Here is a 23182-nt window from a genome sequence, read left to right as displayed (position 1 = left end):
AGTTGAAAATTTATATTCTAGGAAAAACAAGAAATATTTTTCCTATGATACATATTTCCAAAAAAACCTTTAAATAAAATTCTATTACTATTAGTGATTGATTAGAAAATTATATTTTAAAATTTTCTTAGGAAAGTTAAATGGACCTCTTATTGCCTCTTATAGGGAAATAAATAAAAATTTATAATCAATCAAATATATTACTATACTTATTGATAAAATTTTAATCAAATAAAATGTCAAACAAAAAATTGCTATGAAAATTGCCTCATGCTAAAAGTATTACAACATCAACTATCAAATACTTATTCAAAATTTTTCTAAACGATTTTCTAACCCATCTTGGCAGGAAAATCTTACTTAGAAAATTATATGATTTTTAATTAGAATTTTCAATTAGAAAATTTTTTACAAAAAAATGAGACACTAACAGTCCCTAGAAACTTATTTCTACTAAAATTTATTTTCAATTTTAATTTTTTCAATTTTTTCATGTTTTTTCACTTTATTCGCGAGGAGGATCGCCCTTAACTTAGGTATCTCTGCTGGTTTTTCGTCAAGACGAGGAATGATGTTGAGGGAACCAGCGACGCCGACGAGGAACTTTCGTCGGCTGCGACAGAGATGACGGTGACGGAAATAAAAGCGACGGCAGACGAGGGGGAAGAAATCGAGCAGCGGCCACAGAATCGACGATGACAGAAAGGTAGAAGGCGGTCGGCGAGGCAGTTGTTGACGGTGATAGAGGCGGCCACAACAACGGCCGGAGGGGTCGGTAGTGACGAGGGGAGGAAGAATTTTCTCCCCTTCGCTCTCGCTCCTGCTTCGCTCAGCTCTCCGATCCTGACTCCCCCGAATCCCTCGCCGACTCATTAAATTAACGAGCCGGCTTGTGAGCTTTTGAGCCGAACCTCGATTCGGTCAAGTCAATCAAGGATCTCGAACTCGGCTCGAGATTCGGGTATACCGAGCTCGAGCCTCTCGCGAGCTGGCTCGATTCGAAGTCACCCCTACTTATTATTCTATTGAAATTGGACTTCTGCTTTCTCAGTTTGTGTTGGCTGTTCCATTCTTCCGGTGACTTCTCTTCTCCTCTCTACAGGGACTGGTGAGATTGGTCTTCTCTTTCTACCCGAAAATAGCTTACTTTTCGCATTTTTTTATCTCTCAAGGCGAAAATCTGTTCTCCAATATTTTCTTCTCTGGCGTTAATAGATATCCAAACTCTTCTGTTTTATACTCCACCCTATAACACCAGATTTCTCATGTCTCTCCTTTCAGAAAATCCTCTTTGCTCTGAAACCTTTTCTCTCAACTGCTTTTTTCTACCCTTCTTCTGATATTTGCTTGTTGAATCTTTTAAGTAAAATTTTCTATATAGTTCTCCTCTAAATTCTTTATATATATATATATTCTTTATATAGTTCTTCTCTAAAAAAATGAGACACTAACAGTCCCTAGAAACATATTTCTACTCAAATGTATTTTCAATTTCAATTTTTTCAATTTTTTTCATTTTTTCACTTTTTAAAGGAGGGGGGGTTGCCCTTAACTTAGGTATCTCTGCTGGTTTTCTGCCGAGACGAGGAACGATGCCGAGGGAACCAGCGGCGCCGATGAGGAACTTTCGTCGGCTGCGATAGAGGCGACGGCGACGGCGACGGAAACAAAAGAGACAGCAGATAAGGAGGAAGAAATCGAGCGGCGGCCACAAAATTGGCGACGACAGAAAGGCAGAAGGTGCCCGGTGAGGCAGCTGTCGACAATGACAGAGGCGGCCACATTAACGGCCGGAGGGGTCGACAGTGATGAGGAGAGGAAGAATTTTTTCCCCTTTGCTCTCGCTCCTGCTTTGCTCGGCGCTCTGATCCCGACTCCCCCGAGTCCCACATCGACTCGTTAAATTAACGAGCCGGCTCTCGAGCTTTTGGGACAAACCTCGATTCTGTCGATCCAATCAAGGATCTCGAACTCGGCTCGAGATTTGGGTATACTGAATAGAACCGAGCTGGAATCAAGCCAAGCTTGAGCCGCTCGCAAGCTGGCTCGATTCGAAGCCACCCCTACTTATTATTCTATTGAAATTGAACTTCTGATTTATCAGTTTGTGCTGGCTGTTCCACTCTTCCGATGACTTCTCTTCTCCTCGCTGCAGGGACTTATGAGATTGGTCTTCTCTTTCTACCCGAAAATAGCTTACTTTTCGCATTTTTTCATCTCTCAAGCCGAAAATCTATTCTCCAATATTTTCTTCTCTGGCATTAACAGATATCCAAACTCTTCTGTTTTATACTCCACCCTATAACACCAGATTTCTCATGTCTCTCCTTTCAGAAAATCCTCTTTGCTCTGAAACCTTTTCTCTCAACTGTGTTTTTCTACCCTTCTTCTGATATTTGCTTGTTGAATCTTTTAAGTAAAATTTTCTATATAGTTCTCCTCTAAATTATTTATATATAATTTTTAGTCACCAATTATTTTTATTTCCTAGTTCTTAGTAATTCAAAACGTTTAAATCACAATTCTAATATTTTTCTGGTATTTGGAAACCACAAATGTAACATTAAATTTGAGACTTAAAAATTATTGATAAAGGAGGCGAATAAGAAAAATATTCTTCTTGAATTTTTTTGAAATTGCAAGGAAAAAATGCTTCTTCATCGGAGCCCAAAACCCAGTACAGTCTATCGAAGCATATGAAAAATAGTTGGTCATCAACTAGCTCAACAGGGGAAATAAGATTGACACAGAAAGGGTGCCTTAAATTTTTTTCCCTTTTCGGGTTGTTGGAAGCATGGTGGATAGTATACTACTTATATTATGAACAATCATTAAATTATAAGCCAGTGAAGCTAGAGTCTGATGAAGCAAACTTTGCAATCTTTATTTGAGTGAGAAAGTCTTAATGTTTTTTAAATTTTGTTTGCTTTCTGTTATTGCTACTCTGAGAAAAATATCATGTGTAGTTCTTAATTTCCATATCTAACTTGTACAATAGTGTAAAACCTCGGTAAGATCTTTCTTACTTATTCATATATCGCATACAAATACACCTATTTATACATAAGGATTACAAGTAAATAAACATATATTTCGGATCTCTGAAGTTATTACAGATCTGAAGAAGTTATTATGGAGGACTTATTCTTCTGTTTTTTACGGATCTGGAAGAAGTCTTCCTCAGCATCTCACGCCAACAGTCCCCTTCAAGTTGGTGCATATAAATCTCTGATGCCCAACTTGCCAAGTGAGTTATAGAAGTTCTTACTGCATATTGCTTTTGTAAGTATGTCTATCAACTGATCTTCAGATTTAACAAACGTAAATCGAATTATCTTTGCCTCAAGGTTTTGCTTTATGAAGTGCCGATCTAGTTCCACATGTTTAGTTCGATCATGTTGAACTGGGTTGTGTGAAATACCAATAGCTGCCTTGTTATCGTAGAATAAGTCCATCTCACAGTTCGGGCCAAAGCAAATTTGGTTAATAATCTTCGAAGCAGAGAAGCTCACAAAGCCCATTAGCCATCCCACAAAACTCAGCTTCAGCACTTGATAACGCTACCACCTTTTGTTTCTTATTTCTCCAGGTAACTAGGTTCCCTCCAACAAACTTAAAATAGCCTGAGGTGGATTTCTATCTGAAATATTCCCTGTCCAATCAGCATGTGTATAACCTTCAACCCTTAGGTGATGGTTTCTTAAGAAAATAAGTCCTTTTCCAGGGGAGGACTTTAGGTATCGAAGAATTTGAATCACAGCATTTATATGATCTTCACTTGGACAATGCATGAATTAGCTTACTACACTTAGTGCATATGCGATGCCAGGTCGTGTATGGGAGAGATATATAAGTTTCCCAACCAACCTTTGGTATCTTCCTTTGTCTGTTGGCACTTGGTCTGGGTATTTTCCAAGCTTGTGATTCGGGATAATTAGGGTATTTGCAGGCTTACACTTCAATAGTCCAACTTCTGATAATAGATCCAGTATATATTTTCGTTGGGAAAGTAATATGCCTTGTTTGGACTTAGCAACTTCGATTCCCAAAAAATATTTGAGTCCTCCCAGATTTTTCATCTCAAATTTTGTTGCCAATTGCTTTTGAATTCTTGTTATTTCTTTTGGATCATCTCCCGTAATGATCATATCGTCTACATACACTATCAAGGTTGTTACTTTACCTTGTCGATGCTTTAAGAATAGCGTATGATCTGAGTTGCTTTGTTTAAAACCATATTTTCGCATTGCCAAACTCAATCTCCCAAACCATGCTCTAGGAGATTGCTTCAAGCCATATAAAGTTTGTTGGAGTTTGCACACCGTCCTTGCTTCAGAATTTGCTATATATCCTGGAGGAATATCCATGTAGATTTCTTCTTCAAGATCTCCATGGAGAAAAATATTTTTAACGTGAAATTGGTGCAGTGGCCAATCAAGATTAGCTACAAAGAGATAACAAAACTCTAACAATATCCAATTTGGCCACTGGTGAGAATGTCTCTTGATAATCCACGCCATATGGCTATGTATATCCTTTTGCTACGAGCCTTGTCTTGTACCGTTCAACTGCTCCATCGGATTTGTATTTGATGGAGAACACCCATTTATATCCCACTGTTTTTTGTCCTTCAGGTTAAGGAACAAGGCTCCAAGACTCATTTTTCATTAATGCCTCCATTTCTTCCTTCAAAGCTTGAGTCCACCTAGAGTCTTTCAGAGCTTCATCAACACTTGTCGGAATATGGTGTGAGGAGAGTTCATTTGCAAACTTCTTGAGGGGTTCAGACAATTGTTTAGTAGACACATAGTTAGCAATAGGATATTTCGATTTGTTTCCCTTCTCTTCCAGGGAATATATGTTCGGTGGTTTTCCTCGATTGAACCTGATAGGTAATTATAGCCAACAGGAATAACCATATCATTAAAATTTGGAAGTGTGACAGGATTACTAACCTCAATGATATTCTCAGGAGATGGGTCATTGGATACTGAGGGGAGGAGGGGTACTGGTTCATCAATTTCTGAGGATATCTTCTCTGGATTTGGTTCCACAGTGGTTGCGATATCAATGTCCTTGAACCAGTCATATGTCATCCAATTCAGATCTTCTTCTTGTGTCTCCCCCTGAAGAGTAGAACTGGATGTAGCGGACGAATTTTAAGATTCAGATTCAAGAAATGCGACATCCATAGTTACATATGTACGTTGAGTAGTTGGATCGTAGTAGCGATAACCTTTTTTATGGACCGAATGGCACACGAATCAAGTTTCGAGCGCTGGTTTTTGTGAAGATTAACAAACACAACACAACCAAAAATTCGAGGGGGGAGCATGAGCACCGAGGGTAATGCAACATGGTTTGATAGGACTTGTAGGAGAGTCTTAAACTCAAGAATTTTAGAAGGCATACAATTAATGAGGTAGACAGCCGTAGTAACAGCATCAGGCCAATGATGGCTAAGCATTTGAGTCTCAAGTAAAAGAGCTCGAGCTATTTCAAGAATGTGGCAATTTTTTCGCTCTACAATACCATTTTGCTGAGGAGTCTGGGGGCACGAGGTTTCATGAATCAGTCCATGGTGTTGGAAATAATCACGGAACTGATGATTCACATATTCTCCACCATTATCAGATCGAAGAATTCTAATGTTGGTGGAAAATTGTGTTTGGATCATCTTATGAAAGAATTGAAAGGTATGAAAAAACTCATCCTTGTGTTTCAACAAGTAAAGCCAAGTCATTTGTGTGCAGTCATCAACAAATATGACAAACCAACGAACACCAGATCTAGCATCTTTGGGGGAAGGACCCCACATATCAGAGTGAATTAAAGCAAAAGGATTATCACTCTTATTCATACTTAACGGATAATTGACTCGATGACTTTTAGCTAGAATGCAAGTCTCACAGTTAAAATTCAAATCTGACAAATTTGAAAAAAGATCGGGAAACATATATTTCAAATACCCAAATGAAGGATGGCCTAACTGAAGGTGCCACATCAAATTTATTTCACTTTGAGGTCGCTCGGGTGTCGCATGTGATATGCACGACCTATGCTGAAATCTTCTATGTAATAAAGCCCCCTCCTCTTAGTACCACGCCCAATTATCTCCTTGGTGAGAATATCCTGAATAAGACAAAATGTAGTAAATAAGAACCACACAATTCAACTCGTCGGTAACTTTACTCACTGATAGTAACTTGTGAGAAAGAGAGGGCACGAGTAATGTATTAGATAATGGTAGAACTAGTGATAACATCACTGTTCCAACCCCTGTCACTGGAGAGATAATTCCATTAGCATTGGCAATGCTATTTTACGGAGGAGTTGTTGAGAAAAATCTTTTGCATCAAATATCATATGGTATGTTGCTCCAGAGTCAAGTATCCATGCTCTACAATCATCCTCTTTAGTGGATCCGAGGAGAGCATTACTTGGGTCCACATCCATCTGAGGAAGTTGAGGGAGATCACCATTCAAATACCTCAATTTGTCTTTGTCTGAGATATAGATCTCGACAACCTGGGATAGGTCGAGTCTAGTCCAAGTCAAGTCTTGGTTTAAGTCTGGTATGAGTCGACTCCGTTCCAAATCTGGTCCGGGTCGAGTCTAGTGCAGTCCGAGTCCAATCTGGTCTGAGTCTGGTTTGAGTCAGGTCCGAGGGTGGTCTGGTCCAAACCCGGTCCGGTTCGAGTCTGGTCCGGTCTGACTCACTAAGCTTTGAAATTAAATGCCACGGGTTTAATTCCGAAATTTCATCGTCCCCGCGACGATACCTCTGAGCCGCACTGGACGAGATTTCTGGCTGCGCAGGCCATCGTCCTTGCCAGCGCCGTCGGCAGTGGGGAAGCGGGATTTGATTTCGAAAGTTCATCGTCCCCGCGACGCTGCCTCTGAACCGCGCGGGACGAGAAATTTCTCGCTGCGCAGGCCATCGTCCCTGCGAGCGCCGTCGGCAGTGGGAGAAGTCTCCGACTCCGATCTTCCGACTCCAAGCTTAAGCCTCCATTCTCAACAATCATTTCGCGCCGAAGAAGCAGCAGGCACAGGAATCTCCGTAGTCGGATTTTTCTCCCTACGTCGTCGCCGAAGCCGATCTCTGGTTCAGACCCGCTCTGATACCATGTAAAACCTCGGTAAGATCTTTCTTACTTATTCATATATCGCATACAAATACACCTATTTATACATAAGGATTACAAGTAAATAAACATATATTTCGGCTCTCTGAAATTATTACGGAGGACTTCTTCCTCTGTTTTTTACGGATCTGGAAGAAGTCCTCCTCAGCATCTCACGCCAACAAATAGAACTTCAGAAATCCTATAACTAATTCACAAGATCTGGATCAATCGTATTTTGGCGGAACCTGAATTTTGACATTATTTGCCCATGTACATACCACCTTTTGGAGAGTTTTGGATGTTACCAAGACGGGCATTTTCACGAGCAGTGTTGAAACAGACAACAAACACCTCAAGCATGTGTACCCTTAAATCACATGCTTCAACATATCATACACCTGAGAAAATATATACATGCAAACTTGATCTCAACATCCCAACTACCTCCAAAGTCAAAATCACTCCACAGCTCGTAGCATGTACTCTCTCTCGGTGTCCTTCAGACATTATTGCATTAAGCTTCTTCTTGTGGTGTGGTCGTCAGCCAAATTACTTCCACAATGTGCAAGGGTTTGATTATATTGTTCCTGTTGTTTGTCGCCTCGCTGAAAGACTCAAATCGGTAAGGGCTATTGTTGGAGAATTAGAAAATATTGGATGTCATTTGAAGGCGCAAACTTTATTGGCTCTAATTAGGATTTCTTGGCATGGTGCCATGTACAGATTGGCTCTGGAGGCGTTTGATGAGATGCCTACTTTTGGTTATATTCCAAATACATTTGCTCGGAACATGGTTATTGATATATTCTTCAGGATTGGTCATGTGGAGAAGGCTTTGTTGGTTTTCAGAGAAACTCAATTCCCAAATTTCTTGACATTTAATATTATGATTCAAAACCTTTGTAAGATAAATGATTGGTTAAGAGTCCGAGATACTTTGAGGGATATGGTGAAAAAGGGGTTTTTTCCAAATGCTGGATCCTTTCAAATGATTTTGAATTGTTTCTGCAAGGTTGGTAGGATGAATGAGTCTTTTAAAGTGCTAGGTTTGATGTTTAGATTGGGATATCCGATATCACTTACTACTTGGAACATTTTGATTGACGGGTTCAGTAGAAGTGGTGAAGTTGCTTTAGCTGAAGGATTATTGGGTAAGATGATGGCCAGTGGATTTAATCCTAATGTGGTCACGTATACATCTTTGATTAAAGGATTTTTTGGATTGAATATGGTTGACCAAACTCTTGGTTTACTGGAAGTTATGGACTGCCAAGGGTGTTCTTTTGATGTGGTTTTCTATAACATGTTAATTGACTGTCTCAGCAAAGCAGGCAGGCATGATGATGCATTTCAGATTTTCCTCAGTTTGCCCAGCAAAAATATAAAGCCTGACTCGTACACATTTTGTTCAATAGTCTCCTGTCTATGTTCTTCAAGGAAGTTTACATTATTGTACGATTTGGTGAGACAAATGAATGTATTGGAAGATCTTGTGATTTGTAATAGTCTAATAAATGCTCTCTGCAAGGCTGGGTTCCCATTAGAAGCTTTGACATTTTATAAAGAGATGATAAGCAGAGGATTTATACCAGATCGTTTTAGTTACACAGTATTATTAGAGGCCATGTGTAAATCTGGAAAGACGGATGATGCAGTTACTGTATATTCTAGCACTATTGTTCATAGTCCTGGTCTTGATGCTCATGTCCATACAGTGCTTTTTGATGGATTGATAAAAGTAGGAAAAACTCATCTAGCTCTTCAGTTATTCCAGAAGGCAGTAGCAGAAAATTACTCTCTTGATGTTGTCTCATATACAGTTGTTATCAATGGTCTTTTTTTGGGCGATGAAATTGCTGAGGCTTGTCATTTGTTTAAAGAGATGAAGTTAGCAGGTTTAGTTCCAAACGTATATACATACAATGTGATGTTATGTGGTCTTTGTAAGCGTGGAAATATTTATGCCGTCCACCAATTGGTAGGAGATATGGATGTTGATGGAATTGCTCTGGACTCTATTTCACTTAATGCAATTATTATTTTCCTTTGCAAATCACATCGTGCAAAATCAGCTTTCCATATTTTTCTTGAAAAGCGCAATTCAGATTTCAAGATCAGTAAATATGCTTTCTCTTTATTGTATGAAAGTCTCCGCCATGCAGGAGCGATAGGTGATGCATCTCAATTGTTGAAAGAATTTTTGGAGTTTAAGGTTTTTATCTGTGGGGATGCTTCAGAGAGGTTTGGCAAATTTGTTGCCCCTTTTCCAGATAGTAGCATGGATTCCAAGCAGCAGTTTGTTGTGAATATGTAAGGTCCTGAGAAGCCTGAGGCAATTCGCTTATGAAGACTTTGCTGTCAACTGAATCCAATTTGGTGCTTGCTGCAGAAATGGTCAATTGGCTGCTGAAGGTATGGCTATTTCTCATCTGCTCATCATGCTAATATTGAATGAATTATGTAACACAGAAAAATATTTAAGAGGTGGAGTTTATTCCTTTGTGTTTGTAAGGAGCCTAGTATATTTTATTTTAGGGCCTTATACATTAGAATATTATAGCTGTGAGCAGATTAGACAATGTGACAGCCTTTGTTTTCAGAAATATGTTTAATTGTCCTTACAGGAAACTAGGCATACAAGTTTTCAGTAATAAGGTTCAATTCAAATTTATTAGTTTCAATCAGTTTACGTGTGGATGTCCTTGAGTATCAAGTTGATGGGTTAGTAGCATAAGATATTTATTGTCTTCTCCAAGAGAAATAATTATTTCAGTGGTTTTTAAGTGTAATTTTTTTAATGAACTCTAGAAATGTTCCCGTGCCAGCCACTTTAAATATATATATATATATATATATTTGGCACCAACCAGTCCATATTCTATTGAGAATATATGAATTTCTTGACATAGAGATTTTCAAACACGATTTCAATGAAAGCTTGACAATACCACATCGTGACTCATTTGAAAGTGATTCTACAGTGTTTTCCTGATACATCTAAAACCTCTTCTCTCACTTTTGTATTTTAAATTTTGTTTTCTCTATATTCACAAGTTATTCTAGAAGGATATTTAGGAATTTCCTTGGATAAAAGGACTCTTTGCTATACATATGTCTAACAAGTGAACTGAGGTATCATCATTCCAAATAAAAGAAGCCATTTTAAATGAAGCACTATTTGTACTTCTCCATCAAGTGTTTTGCGATTTTTAGTCTATCTTCTCTTGTGAGGTGAGAACTGATTCCTGTGAAACTCTGGTTTGAAAAATGTTCACTTTTCTTTCGTGGATATTTTTAGCTTTGGCAAACTGAATCCTGATGGGAAGAGTTCTTGACGGCAAACCAAAATTTTCCAGTTTTACATAATTTTAGTTTGTCAACTTTTCCAGCATTTTTTCCAGTAAATGCTGTGTTGTTACTGTGAAGTAATTTTTTGTTGTTTATGGGAAGGTAATAATTCCTTTTATGTTAAAATTTCTTTCTTAAATGAAATTTGTTATGTTTTTGCCCTTCTCTAGTCTGTAACATTGGAAACCATTTCAAATTAGTTTCTCATAATTAAGCACTGAGTAACATTAAACTCCCTTGCTTTTCTTTCTGCCATGTCTTTTGTATCATTAAATTTTTGTACTTTCTCTTCTTTGGGAGCCTCTTAATGAATTTCCTTTTTCTCATTGTTATTAAAAAAAGAAAAGCCTTTCAATTCAGTTTCTCAGAATGAATCAGACTGGGTGATGTTTTATGTGCCTGCTCTTGACGATGATCTGTCATCTTCTCCCAGGGAATAAATTTACAACGTCACTGGCACATACATCTAAGTCTAGCTGGTATGCCAAATGGTGAACTGTCACACAGGTGTCCTTTTACCCTGTGGGACTTGGTCCATTTCCATGGGTTGAGCCGTTGATCTTACAAAAACATGCCAAACTTCTACATCTGTAGTCCCTTGGAATGAAACCAAGAATGTACAGTTTGATAGTCTATGCAAGTGAACAAGAAGATCTATGCTCTTCATCCTGGGCATAAATTCATAATATCACTGGAACCTGCTTTTAGGCCAGGCTATGCTGGATATTTCTCACAGGTATCCCTTTGCCATTCAATACTCAGTCCATTTCCATTTTTTAAAACTGTGGATCTTAACTTCTATTTCAGTATATCTAAAAACTTTGCATATATTTCCATTCTTAAAATGCATAGAGAATGCTTGATATCTATAACACATACATCCTACTGCAGATTTGGCTTATTTCACGGTTCATGGAAGACGAGAAGTGACTTACCAGGTATCTCATTTCGTCGGAATTTATATGAGATCCTGAAGGAAGGTTCACAAGCTTTATTTCAAAACGTGTGTTCTTTCCAGGATTTCTTTTCTGAGATTTAGATTTTATATTTCCAACCTATGAAATGGCTCCTCTGTGTGAAGCCAGGCGTAGCACATTATCATGATAAATGAGAACTTGCAACTGGAGTAAATATGCAATAAAATTACAACTGCTTCAGCCATCTGGGTGAGATCTATAGATTGGTATGCTTGCCTTCTTCTTCACTTGTTCTTATCTTCTGCAACTTGAACCTAACCATCGAAGGTACTCTTCTCGTTTTAACAAATCAATTGTTTCTGATATGGCAGTCATGATTTTAATATTGCAACCTTTGTTGCGAATATCAATTTCTTTTCTGTGTTCTTACCAGTGTGATCGATGTTTCCTTTGATGGAATTTAGGGATGAAACTGAAGGACATCCCTCCTGTGGGAGCAACTTCCAGCTTGACCAGAGGTTCTTCCTTAAGAGGAAAGTGAACCTTATGGGGTTCTGATTACTATTACACGTAAAGATCTCTCTATTTCTATGCTGGATACTTGAATCAAGGTAGGTCGGCCATATAAAAGGTTATAAACCTTTTCTAAGGATTCCATTCTGTAAAAAGAAATCTTTCTATGCACTATTTTTATGACAAATGTGAATGGTAAATATGACAAATGCACTATTTATGGGGTATAATATAAGAGTACAAACATGAGTATGTACAGTATTCTGATGGTTACAGTGAGGAAACAGAATTTGAATATCAGAAACCAATATAAAGGGGTCGCAGTTTCTTTCAGAAAGCTTTGCGAGGATGACAACCAGCTGTCCCTGCCATGGCCGCAAACTTTCGTGCTCGTCCTGTTGAAATTCCTGAATCACCATCATTTTCAACTGGTTGATTCCCATCTGAGTTTTTGGTGGTATTAATAGTGCCATTCTGCTTGGCACTGTAAAAGAAATAAAATGGAACATCGATACCAATCTCTCTCAAACCAAAGAACACATAGTTTCTTCACTAGCCTCCCCAGGATGCCTTACTCACATCAAATTGGGCAACTTGAAGCAAGTCCTAGAAATTGACGAGATAAAAAAAGAGTTTCCCAGAGAACAGCTCACTTGTTTCACTGCACAGCCATACCTGATGAACATGAAAATCAGTTCTGCAAAGTCTTTGAAGGCTCCAAGATTCAATTTCTACTTGCATATCCATTAAATTGTCCAGCCTGATGAATCACGGATACTGTTACTCCCCCATGAAGATAAAACATTCACGACTACAATTATTGCTTGGAGTGTACTCAACAGGTACCCTTCCAAGGTGCTAAGCGATACTTCAAATGAGTCAGATTGATCTTCAAAGTGAACACCTGAGAATTAATAATAAATACTGGAACACCTGAGAATCCAACCTGATCATTGCTCTGGCAAACTGAAATGTGGGCAACTGAAATTAATAAAATGAAATGAAAATGAAAATAAAAAGAAAAGAAAACTTGCCTTGAACTAATCATGCTCTATTCTTGACCAGTGTATGTTGTTCCTAATAACAAGTGGACTGAGATTGTTGGAATTAATTCTTCCCAGTAAACCTATGGAAATGAGAAAAAGTTCAAGGAAAAATAATAATGTCAGGAAGATTGTTTAAGGAACTTTGAAAGAAAATGAGACTTTGATACCAGATGGAAGGTAAAGAATGCCGAAACCAGATGCCTGTCAAGTACAACTTTTATGTGCTCTTCCAAGATATTATCCATTGATAAGATAGATGAGTGTCAAGTGAGAGCTAGACTTTGTCGAGATGAAGAGGCATTTGATATTTGGCAGAAGATATAAAGCTGTGGCCTGGTTCCTTCATCATGCCTCTCTCTCGCATGATTTTTCTCAAGTTCAGTGCATCATCCCATAAACCAGATGAGGCATATATATTTGATAACATAACATAATTCACAGTATCAAGAGCCTCTAAGTCAAACAAATGTCTAGCAGCGATTTCCCCCAGAGATTTATTACTATAAATTCTACATGCACCAAGCAGCGCACCCCAAACCGAGGCATCAGGCCTCATATTTATGTCACATACCAAATTGTATGCTTCTTCCAAAAGGCCACCACGACCTAGAAGATCTACGATACATGAATAATGCTCTGCTCTGGGACTAATTTTATATTCATTCATCATCAAGTGAAAATATTCCCATCCTTTGGCAATCATCCCAGCATGGCTACAAGCAAAAAGGAGAGACAGAAATGTAACATCATTTGGCTTCAGACCATTATTTAACATCTTGTTAAAGAGTGAAATTGCTTCTTCACCATATCCATGTTTCCCATATCCTGTAATCAGTGAGGTCCACGAAATCACATTTTGATTTTCCATCTCGTAAAAAACCCGAGAAGCATCTTCTATGTTACCAGATTTGGCATACATATCAATTAGAGCGTTACCCATTGCTGTATCACAAAAGGGTTGTTTCTTCAGAGCAAGAGCATGAATTTGTTGCCCCAAGCTCAAGAAAACTAAATCAGCACATACGTTGAGCATGGAACACATAATAATCTCATCCATCACCACAGCATATTGATTTATTTTTCCAAAGAACTCCAAAGCTTCCTTACTTTGTTTTCCACTTTGTGCATAGCTAGTGATCATGGTAGTGCTAGAAACAAGATCTTTTTCAGGCATAATATCATATAAGAGCCTAGCATTACTCAAACTTCTACACTTTCCATAAGCACCAATAAGCGAACCTGATACTGAACTCTGGAAGCATAAGCCCAATTTGGTCACAATACCATGAATTTGGTGCACTTTAGCCAAATCTTCTACACCACCACATGCCTTCAAGATACCCATGAAGGTGAAGTGGTCAGGCAACATACCTATAAGCAATTATAGTTTAGATTAAAAAAACTTGCATGAACAAAACCTTAACCATGGCAGTGACTACAAACGATACTTAAACAGTATTAATGTGTTTGCCATTGAAATCTTTAGAACTCTATCACTCGCAAGATAGTTCCCATTTTAGTCAGATTGAAATTGTGTAGCAGTTGGGAATGACAATATACTTGCAAAATCCTGTTTCCATTTAGAGGGCAATGAAGTGGAATTCTCAAGGAACAAAAAAGGTTCTCTGATCTCACTCTCAATTGTGTCCCTTCCAAACACATCGACCCCTCAAATAGTACAGAATAATGAGACAACTTTTGACACCAATTAACACTATCAGAGTAATATATTTTCTTTTAATAGAAATTATAAGTATATAGTACTGTGTATGATGCATGAAATACCTCAGGTCAATAATGAAAAGGAATTTGCTTTCTCATATGGAATTCTTACTCGCTCATACTTATTGACATGGCAAGACATGATACTATTGGTTACTCTTCCTGTCTTATACATTTTCCACGAGTCCTTTGTTCTCTCTGCATCCTCTCCCTATGCTGCTCTCTCGCCAAGTAGCCAAATACAGCTAGCAAGAGTAATATACAAGTGAAATTACTACTTATACGTTGCATTTCTATGGTATCAAGCTGGACAGTAGGAAATTAATTTCCTGGAAGTCATTCAGTTTTCTTTTCTTCTGAGTTGCAAGTTGAAACTTTTAAATTTATATTACTTGGAAGTCACTCAGTTTTCTTTGTTTCTTAGGCTCAAGCTTTCAAGGAAATATTGTCTCAGAAGATAAGTCATAAAAAAATGTTATTAAATAAAGAATATTAACAAATTGTGAACAAAGATGATAAAAGGTCCCCACTTACCGTGACTAAGCATTTCACGGAACATCCCAAACGCCTCATCATCAAGCCCCTGTGCTGCATACCCGCCAATTACCACATTCCAACAAACCACGTCTCTCACCAGCATTGTCTCAAATAGAATGCGGGCCTTCTCAGACCTGCCGCACTTTGAATACAAATCAATCAAGGCACTTTGAACGAACAAGCTACCACAAAATCCATCCTTTAAAGCACATCCATGGATCACTTCTCCGCTTTTTACGTACAACAGAACAGTGCAGGCCCTCAAAATGCTTCCATAAGTGAAATCATTGCACTTGAAGCCTAACTGACGCATCCTCGGGAAGATTTCCAATGCTCTTCTCGGGTACCCGTTTTGAGTGTATCCCGAAATTAAGGCTGTCCACGAGACAATACTTCGATGAGGCATTTCGTCAAATACTCGTCGAGCCGAATTGACATCACCCACTCTGGAGTAGAAAACAATGAACTTTGTGTTGAGGTGCACGTCTGAGGGGAAACCATTTCGAGCGAGATGGTCATGTAGGTATCTACCTTGGGCTTCGGCTTTTGAGTCGACGCAGAACTGGAGAAAGAAGGAACAGAGGTGGGCATTGAACGAGATGGAAGTGAGAACTTGAAGAGCTTCATCTAGTCTTCCCCGCCTACATAAATCAAAGATTTTGGCGTGCGTTTTAGCTGTGTCGCCGAACCCGCTGCAGGCAGCCTTGCTTAATGTGCACATTCGATGCTTGCATCACAGGCAGGCCATCAGCCAAATCTGTACATGACACGAATTCGTAGAGACAGGTTTGAACACGGGGCCATCAGCCAAGGTCCTAAAATCGATTTTTTTTATTAATTACATTTATCTCTATTTATTATCAAGATTAATAAAAATAAAAATATAAAGATATAAACTAACAAATATATAATAAATAATAACAAATTATTTTTTCAGTATTTTATTTTTGTATAATTTTTTCTTTTTTTATTTTACAACATCTCCGTTCAGTTTTAATTTATAACCGGGAATACGAGGTTTTGAAGAAAGTCCAAGTCTCAATCCGAAGTCTCGCTTCAGACGTTCAGAATCGATTACATAAATGCACGAGCTTCTGATTGAATCGGCTGAAGTAAAGACCAAGAAAGAGGGTGGCGATGGCGACTGGCGAGGGAGATGCAGAGAAACTGCAAAGTTGCAGCAAAAAGAAAACAGATTGTGTGCTGAAGAACTTTTAAAAAGTCTGAAGTGCGGGCAATTTCGTACAGAAGGGAGAATCTGAAAATCTAGTTGTCGGAAGCCTCGGTCACCGGAGCAATTCCCGGACAAGAATACGCACTAGCAGTCAACACAGTACAGACGCCTAACTCTTCTGATATTCGCTGGCAACTCGGATTTTCTGCTACTTTCTTTTGTCTTTCTTCACTCTTTCGATCCGTAAAGGCAATGCAAGAAACATAAAACAATACCCGTGAAACAAAGATAACAGACCGACATGGGAATGCTTTGGTTTTTTTTCCTTGGACATTACAAGGTAGAAACCGAACCTTATAAACGATCATTGCCCCCGGAGAAAGATCGCGGAGACATCAACGGCGACGACAACTTCCAAAAAGCTCCAAAATGGAGGCAGATAAAGAGAGGCCCTCAGGGTCGCCGCCCTATCGGGAGCAGCCGATGAGTCGTCGGCGGGACTTAAGATTGTGGGTGTTTGCTGCTTTCTTGGTCTTGATTATTTCCTTTGCTTATTTCTATCTGCCTCCTTTTTTCGCTTTTGCGGTGCGGTTTTTTCTACCCAATCACATTAGGAAGAGTTGGGATACCTTGAATTTGTTCCTGGTTATTTTCGCAATTGTGTTTGGGTTTTTAAATAGGAATCAGGACGGCAACGGTGGGTCAGGAGAGGTTGTATAGACGGCTGCCACCCCGACGGCTGTCGATAAATGTCCATTACGGATAAATCATGTAAATATTATGTAAATCGGGTGATTGAGATAATTCTGTTAATCACTCAAATTCTTCTATATATATTTTGTAAAACAGTTATTTAAGCCGATGATGTGAATGAGAAATTAAAATCGTAATTGAAGTATTATTTTTTATTTGGTATCAGAGCAGGATAATCCTTCTCCTTCTCGTCGCCGAAGAACAGAGCGAAAACTCTGTCCCGTCGTCTCTCCCGTACAAGAACAGAGTTGCAACTCTGTCGCCAAAAAAAACAGAGCAGGTTTGCAACTCTATTGAGGTTCTCTTCGGTTGTCGCTGTAACACAAAACCGTCGTCACCTGAACTCCCGAAATCCGTCGACGAACCGCCGCCGAACCACCTTCCAGCGATCGGCACCAACGTCACCGACGCAGAAGACGAAGAGCCGCATTATCTCCGCCGTCGCCCCCACTCCGGTGGACCGTCGGGACGACGTCGAAGACTGAATCCGAGCCACCGCTCGGCCTTCTAGCATACCGCCAGCTCAAACGTCGCCGGCAACGAACCACCTTCCAGCGATCGGCACCAGTGTCACCGACGCAGAAGACGAAGAGCCGCATTATCTCCGTCATCGGCCCCACTCCGGTGGACCGTCAGGACGACGCCGAAGAATGAATCTGAGCCACTGCTCAGCCTTCTAGCATACCACCAGCCCAAACGTCGCCGGCAACGAAGAAGCCGCACCGTCGACGAAGAAGACAAAGGTACGCAAAAATTTGCTTCCGTTAACTTAGGTCCGAATTTTTATTTTCCTGGCGGGTCACGATATCTTCTTGAACCAGACCAAAAAATAGAGACCGGACCACTTTTCGAATCGGACCGAACCGAGAAAGAAAAAAAATATTCAGAAAGAGGACCGGACCACAATCGGAGACCCAAACTGGGTCAACCCAGTGAACAGAAAACGGACCGAACCAGTATTTTTTGGGTGATCATCACCAATCTACCGATCTTCTATTTCATCATGTTGAAGGAATCAACACCGATTATTCATGTGCAATCCGAAAATTCTAGTTTTACAACCAGCGTCACTCTTACCGAAGTCAACTATGATGTATGGTCCTAGATCATGGAAATGCGAATTGCGGGACTAGAAAAGCTCGAATATATTATGGGAAAAACACCATTTCCACAAGAAATGGATGCCTCCTATGCGAAATGGTATGCTGAGAATCAAAAAGTCAAGGGGTGGTTGTTAACCTCTATGTCACCAGATATTATGAAGTGCTATATTTGGCTGCGTACCGCACGCGAAATATGGAATGCTCTGGAAAAAGCTTTCTATGATGGGTCAGATGAATCACAATTATTTTCATTGAATCAGAGAGATTTCTCCACCAAACAGACTGGTTGCCCTTTATCAACATATTATGGTGATCGTGTGAAAAATTTTCAAGAACTTGATCATCATGACAGGATTATAATGAAAGATCCTGATGATGTTATCGCTTATAGAAAATCCGTTGAAAGATTGCGTGTTCATATTTTCTTAAACGGATTGGATGCAGAATTTGAACAAGTCCGTGGTGAAATTCTCAGGAAAGACCCAATAGACCCAATATTGGATCTTGAAAAAGCATATGCTTATGTACGTCGTGACTCTACGTACTCTGTTCGTAGAACCACTTTACATAATGAAGTTGATCGTGTTGAGACATCTGCAATGGTAGCACGTAGCTAAGCCTAAAACAGCTCGACCAACTGGTCCTAACAGTGATCAAAATTGAACATCAGGATTTCAGAATCGTAGCTATGAGGTTGGAACAACCAAATCAGAGCGCATTTGTACTCACTGTGGTGAGACTGGGCATACAAAGTCACGATGTTATGAACTTATCGGGTATTCAGAATGGTGGGATCCTACCAAAGCGCCTCGCAAACGACAGAACTTCAAATCAAATAATCATGTTTTCGTTGTAGTAGCAGAACCTTCCACCTCTCACACAACTAAGGATGCATCAGTCTTAATCGCTACATCTGGTAAGGTTCTTAATACTTCTGCTCCTAGTAGAAATAGTGAATGGATAATTGATTTTGGTGCTACTGATCATATGACCTTTGACAATCATCATGTTAAAAGTATGAAATCATCTGCACAACATATTGTATCTACAACAAATGGTACTCCATCTCTCATTATTGGAGAAGGTTCTATCACTCTCATTGAAAATCTGAGTCTTGATTCTGGATTAGTTGTTCCAACCCTCAATCATAATCTATTATCAGTTGCTCAAATAACTCGTACTTTGCATTGTATTGTGATTTTTTGGCCTAACCTTTGTGTTTTTAAGGACATTCGAACTCAGAAGACAATTGGGTATGGTACTAGAAGGGGGAAGCTCTATTACCTTAATCTGCAGCCAGAGAGTTTTCATCAGTTAGCCCAAGCGTTCTCAATGAAGAATAAATCTACAGATTCTGACATTTGGTTATGGCATAAATGGTTGAGTCATTTATCCTTTGGTTATTTAAAGAAATTGTTTCCTACACTTTTTGCAAAGTTATCTATTTCAGATTTTAAGTGTGATGTATGTGAATTGGCGAAAAGTCATCGTGTTCCGTTCCAAATAAGCATGAATTGGAGTCCAGCACCTTTTATGATTATTCACTCTGATGTGTGGGGTCCAGCAAATATAGCCTCTCTTAGTGATAAACAGTGGTTTGTTTCTTTTATTGATGATCACACCCGTATGACTTGGATTTGTTTAATGAAGTCAAAAAGTGAAGTTAGTTCATTGTTCACACAATTTCATAGAATGATAGTCACTCAGTATCATTCTACAATACGAACTCTTCGAAGTGACAATGGTGGAGAATTTGTGAATCAAAGTTTCAAAAAATATCTAGATGATCATGGTATTACTCATCAAACTACTTGTCCGTACACCCCTTAGCCAAATGGGGTTGCAGAGCGACAGAACCGCCACCTTCTTGAGGTTGTTCGTGCTTCCTTGTTTGAGACTTATATGTCGGCTAGTTACTAGGGTGAAGCCATCACAACTGCAGATTACCTTATCAATCGAATACCCTCGAGTGTGTTACAATTTCAGACTCCCTTGAGTGTTCTTCATAAAACCATAAGTTCACCTGCTGTGTCGAATCTGCCACCTACAGTTTTTGGGTGTGTAGCCTTTGTTCACCTCCATAAGTCATTGAGACATAAATTGGAACGCCGAGCTCTCAAGTGTGTTTTTTATGGTTATGCCCAACATCAGAAAGGTTATCGTTGTTATCATCCTCCCTCTCGCAAATTTTATATCACTCTTGATGTGGTATTTCACGAAGAAAACAAGTATTATTCTACTCCTGAGTCTTCAATACAGGGGGAGAAAATGATTGGATTGAAGACCCTTAATCATCATTTGGATATCTTGGATACTAGAAGTGGTCAATATTCAGATTACAGCTGTGGACATCAAAATGATACAAATGAGCATGATTCACAGGATGGAGAAAGACAAGACCAGATGGAAGTAATGCAACCAGAGTCTCAGCCGCCATCTTCCCCCCTTCATAATGTATAAATGGATCAATTGCCTTCTGAGTCCGAGTCCATGTCTGAGCCTCAGGTAAGTTCTGAAACTCAACTAAGAGTGCTACCTCATCGAACCACAAGAGAAAAACCTATAGTCAATTATGAACCTCTTCTCACTTCTAAATCTCAGTATCTCATGCATAATTTTGTGTCTTATCATAGATTGTCAAAGGCAAATGAAGTATTTGTGAATCAATTATCTGCTATATTTATTCCTAATAGTGTGCAGTAAGCCTTGAAAGATCCTAAATGGAAAGAAGTCATGAATGAAGAAATGAGGTCCCTCCAAAAAAATTCAACATGGGAAGTGGTTGACCTACCTGTAGGAAAGACACCAGTTGGATGTAGGTAGGTATTTACCATTAAATATAAAGTCGATGGCACCATTGAAAGGTTCAAAGCAAGGCTTGTTGCCAAAGGATATACTCAAACCTACGGGATCGATTATATGGAGACATTCGCAACAGTGGCCAAAATCAACACTGTTCGGATTCTACTATCTCTGGCTGTGAATCTTGACTGGCCCTTATATCAGTTTGATGTAAAAAATGCATTTTTGCACGGAGATCTCCAAGAAGAAGTATATATGGAATTACCTCCTGGATGTATTATGCAAAACAAAGGATGCAAACAAGTATGTAAACTAAGGAAATCCCTATATGGTTTGAAGCAATCCCCGAGGGCGTGGTTTGGAAGGTTCACAAATTTTATGAAATCTATTGGATACAAACAAAGCAACTCAGATCATACTCTTTTCCTGAAATATAACAAGGAGGCCAGCACAACTCTTATTGTATATGTTGATGATATGATAGTAACTGGGAATGATCTAGAAGAAAAAAAATCTTTGCAAAGTCGTCTTGCTAGAGAATTTGAAACGAAAGATTTTGGCTACTTAAAATATTTTCTTGGTATTGAAGTATCCAGATCCAAGGAAGAAATTTTTCTATCTCAACGAAAATATGCTTTGGATTTATTGAAGGAAATTGGTATGACAGCATGTAATCCAGTCAGTACTCCTATGGAAGAAAATCTGAAACTTGGAACACATTCAGATCAAGTCCTTGCTAATAGGTAGCGTTATCAGAGACTAGTTGGGAGGTTAATGTATCTTGCACATACCAGACCAGACTTAGCTTATGTACTAAGTGTGGTTAGTCGATTTATGCATTGTCCAAGTGAAGAACATATGAATGTCATCAATCGTATCCTGCGCAACTTGAAATCATCTCCAGGGAAAAGGAATTTTATTTAAAAAGGGAGGTGACTTGAAAATTGAAGGTTATACCGATGCCGATTGGGCTGGGTTAATAGAAGATTGACGGTCTACATCTGGATACTTTACATTTGTAGGTGAAAATTTGGTCACTTGGAGAAGTAAGAAACAAGAGGTGGTGGCTAGATCGTCAACTGAAGCCGAATACAGGGGAATGGCCAAGGCAATATGTGAATTATTATGGATCAAAAATCTGATACAAGAACTACATATTGAGCAGACAAGTCCTATGAAATTATATTGTGACAATAAGGCAGCATGCGATATTGCCCACAACCTAGTCTAGCATGATAGAACTAAACATGTTGAAGTTGATAGACATTTTATTAAAGAAAAGTTAGAAGCAAGAATCATTAAAGTCCCTCATGTTTGATCTTAGGATCAGCTTGCCGATGTGCTAACCAAAGCAATGTCTTACCGAGCTTTTAACAAATGTCTTAACAAGTTGGACATGAGTGATATCTATGCACCAACTTGAGGGGGAGTGTTAAGATTCACTCAGAGATTTCTTCCCTTAAGGAGAAATCATGTAAATATTTTGTAAATCCGGTGATTGGGGTAATCCCGTTAATCACTCAAATTCTTTCATGTATATTCTGTAAAACGGCTATTTAAGCCGATGTTGTGAATGAGAAATTAAGATTTGAAGTATTATTTTTTACCCAATCACATTAGGAAGAGTCGGGATACCTTGAATTTGTTCTTGGTTATTTTCGCCACTGTGTTTGGGTTTTTAAATAGGAATCAGGACGGCAACGGTGGGTCTGGAGAGGTTGCTTACGCGGCTGCCACCCCGACGGCTGTCGATAACAATGGGGGTTTTGAAGAATCGACTCCTCGGTCGGAATCTTGGCGGCGGAGTCCGGTGATTGAGATTCCCAAATGGTTCCAATAGTATAATTACGGGTACGGGTATAATGTGATGCAAACGACGGTGGGGATGGACGATAGTGTAGGAAGTGGGCGACTGAGGAGTAGCAGTTCATATCCGGATCTCGGGCAGGAGGACTGGGCGACGGAGAGTCGTCGGAGGTTTCCTGATGATACAGAGGTGGCCCTCCGGCAGCGATCAGGCCATCGTCGTCAGCAGCATGGTAATCTTAATGAGGTCAATGACAGCAAACCCACGGGAATTGAAAGTATTTACATCCGATTTCGGTATCGCTACCGCCGCTGTAACGACGGTGATGAC

The 23182-nt window shown here is 39.3% G+C and overlaps 3 protein-coding genes across 8 annotated transcripts; 2 read left to right on the top strand and 1 right to left on the bottom strand.

Moving 5' to 3' along the window:
* Positions 1 to 6795: 6795 nt before the first annotated feature.
* On the top strand, positions 6796 to 12183 carry LOC137948357 (putative pentatricopeptide repeat-containing protein At1g16830). Of its 6 annotated transcripts, none has more exons than XM_068794429.1 (5): positions 6796 to 7142; positions 7421 to 9542; positions 10912 to 11214; positions 11370 to 11722; positions 11860 to 12183. In XM_068794429.1, exon 2 carries the CDS (start codon positions 7429 to 7431, stop codon positions 9442 to 9444), a length of 2016 nt encoding a protein of 671 aa, XP_068650530.1. In that variant the 5' UTR covers positions 6796 to 7142; positions 7421 to 7428; the 3' UTR covers positions 9445 to 9542; positions 10912 to 11214; positions 11370 to 11722; positions 11860 to 12183. The 6 variants fall into 6 exon arrangements, with proteins under 6 accessions (XP_068650530.1, XP_068650528.1, XP_068650529.1 ...); XM_068794427.1 differs by having other exon boundaries at positions 6796 to 9542; positions 11370 to 11416; positions 11564 to 11722; XM_068794430.1 differs by lacking the exon at positions 6796 to 7142 and having other exon boundaries at positions 7676 to 7752; positions 7854 to 9542.
* On the bottom strand, positions 12125 to 15950 carry LOC137948358 (pentatricopeptide repeat-containing protein At3g20730-like). The gene is made up of 5 exons (XM_068794431.1): positions 15211 to 15950; positions 13122 to 14325; positions 12813 to 13034; positions 12584 to 12668; positions 12125 to 12392 (listed from the first exon to the last, which is right to left on the bottom strand). Exons 1-2 carry the CDS (start codon positions 15932 to 15934, stop codon positions 13229 to 13231), a joined length of 1821 nt encoding a protein of 606 aa, XP_068650532.1. The 5' UTR covers positions 15935 to 15950; the 3' UTR covers positions 12125 to 12392; positions 12584 to 12668; positions 12813 to 13034; positions 13122 to 13228.
* A 2298-nt stretch (positions 15951 to 18248) lies between these two features.
* LOC137947606 (uncharacterized) lies at positions 18249 to 18860 on the top strand. The gene has a single exon (XM_068793411.1). The coding sequence runs from the start codon at positions 18249 to 18251 to the stop codon at positions 18858 to 18860; it is 612 nt and encodes a 203-aa protein (XP_068649512.1).
* The last annotated feature ends 4322 nt before the right edge of the window (positions 18861 to 23182 follow it).

The sequence above is a fragment of the Aristolochia californica genome, unplaced genomic scaffold (assembly GCF_029961685.1).
Source record: "Aristolochia californica isolate CCGP_79_NKW_82.1479 unplaced genomic scaffold, dmAriCali1.0.hap1 SCAF_13, whole genome shotgun sequence".
Lineage (NCBI taxonomy): Eukaryota > Viridiplantae > Streptophyta > Magnoliopsida > Piperales > Aristolochiaceae > Aristolochia > Aristolochia californica.
The sequence above is the reverse complement of the archived record's forward strand: the minus strand, read 5'-3'. Positions and strand labels throughout refer to the sequence as shown.

Coding starts and splice junctions, on each gene's coding strand:
- LOC137948357 (XM_068794427.1), top strand. CDS start 7,399: ATGTACATACCACCTTTTGGAGAGTTTTGGATGTTACCAAGACGGGCA.
- LOC137948358 (XM_068794431.1), bottom strand. CDS start 15,934: ATGTGCACATTAAGCAAGGCTGCCTGCAGCGGGTTCGGCGACACAGCT. Junction 14,326..15,210: donor CCGTGAAATGCTTAGTCACG/GTAAGTGGGGAC, acceptor AATTGCTTATAG/GTATGTTGCCTGACCACTTC.
- LOC137947606 (XM_068793411.1), top strand. CDS start 18,249: ATGGAAATGCGAATTGCGGGACTAGAAAAGCTCGAATATATTATGGGA.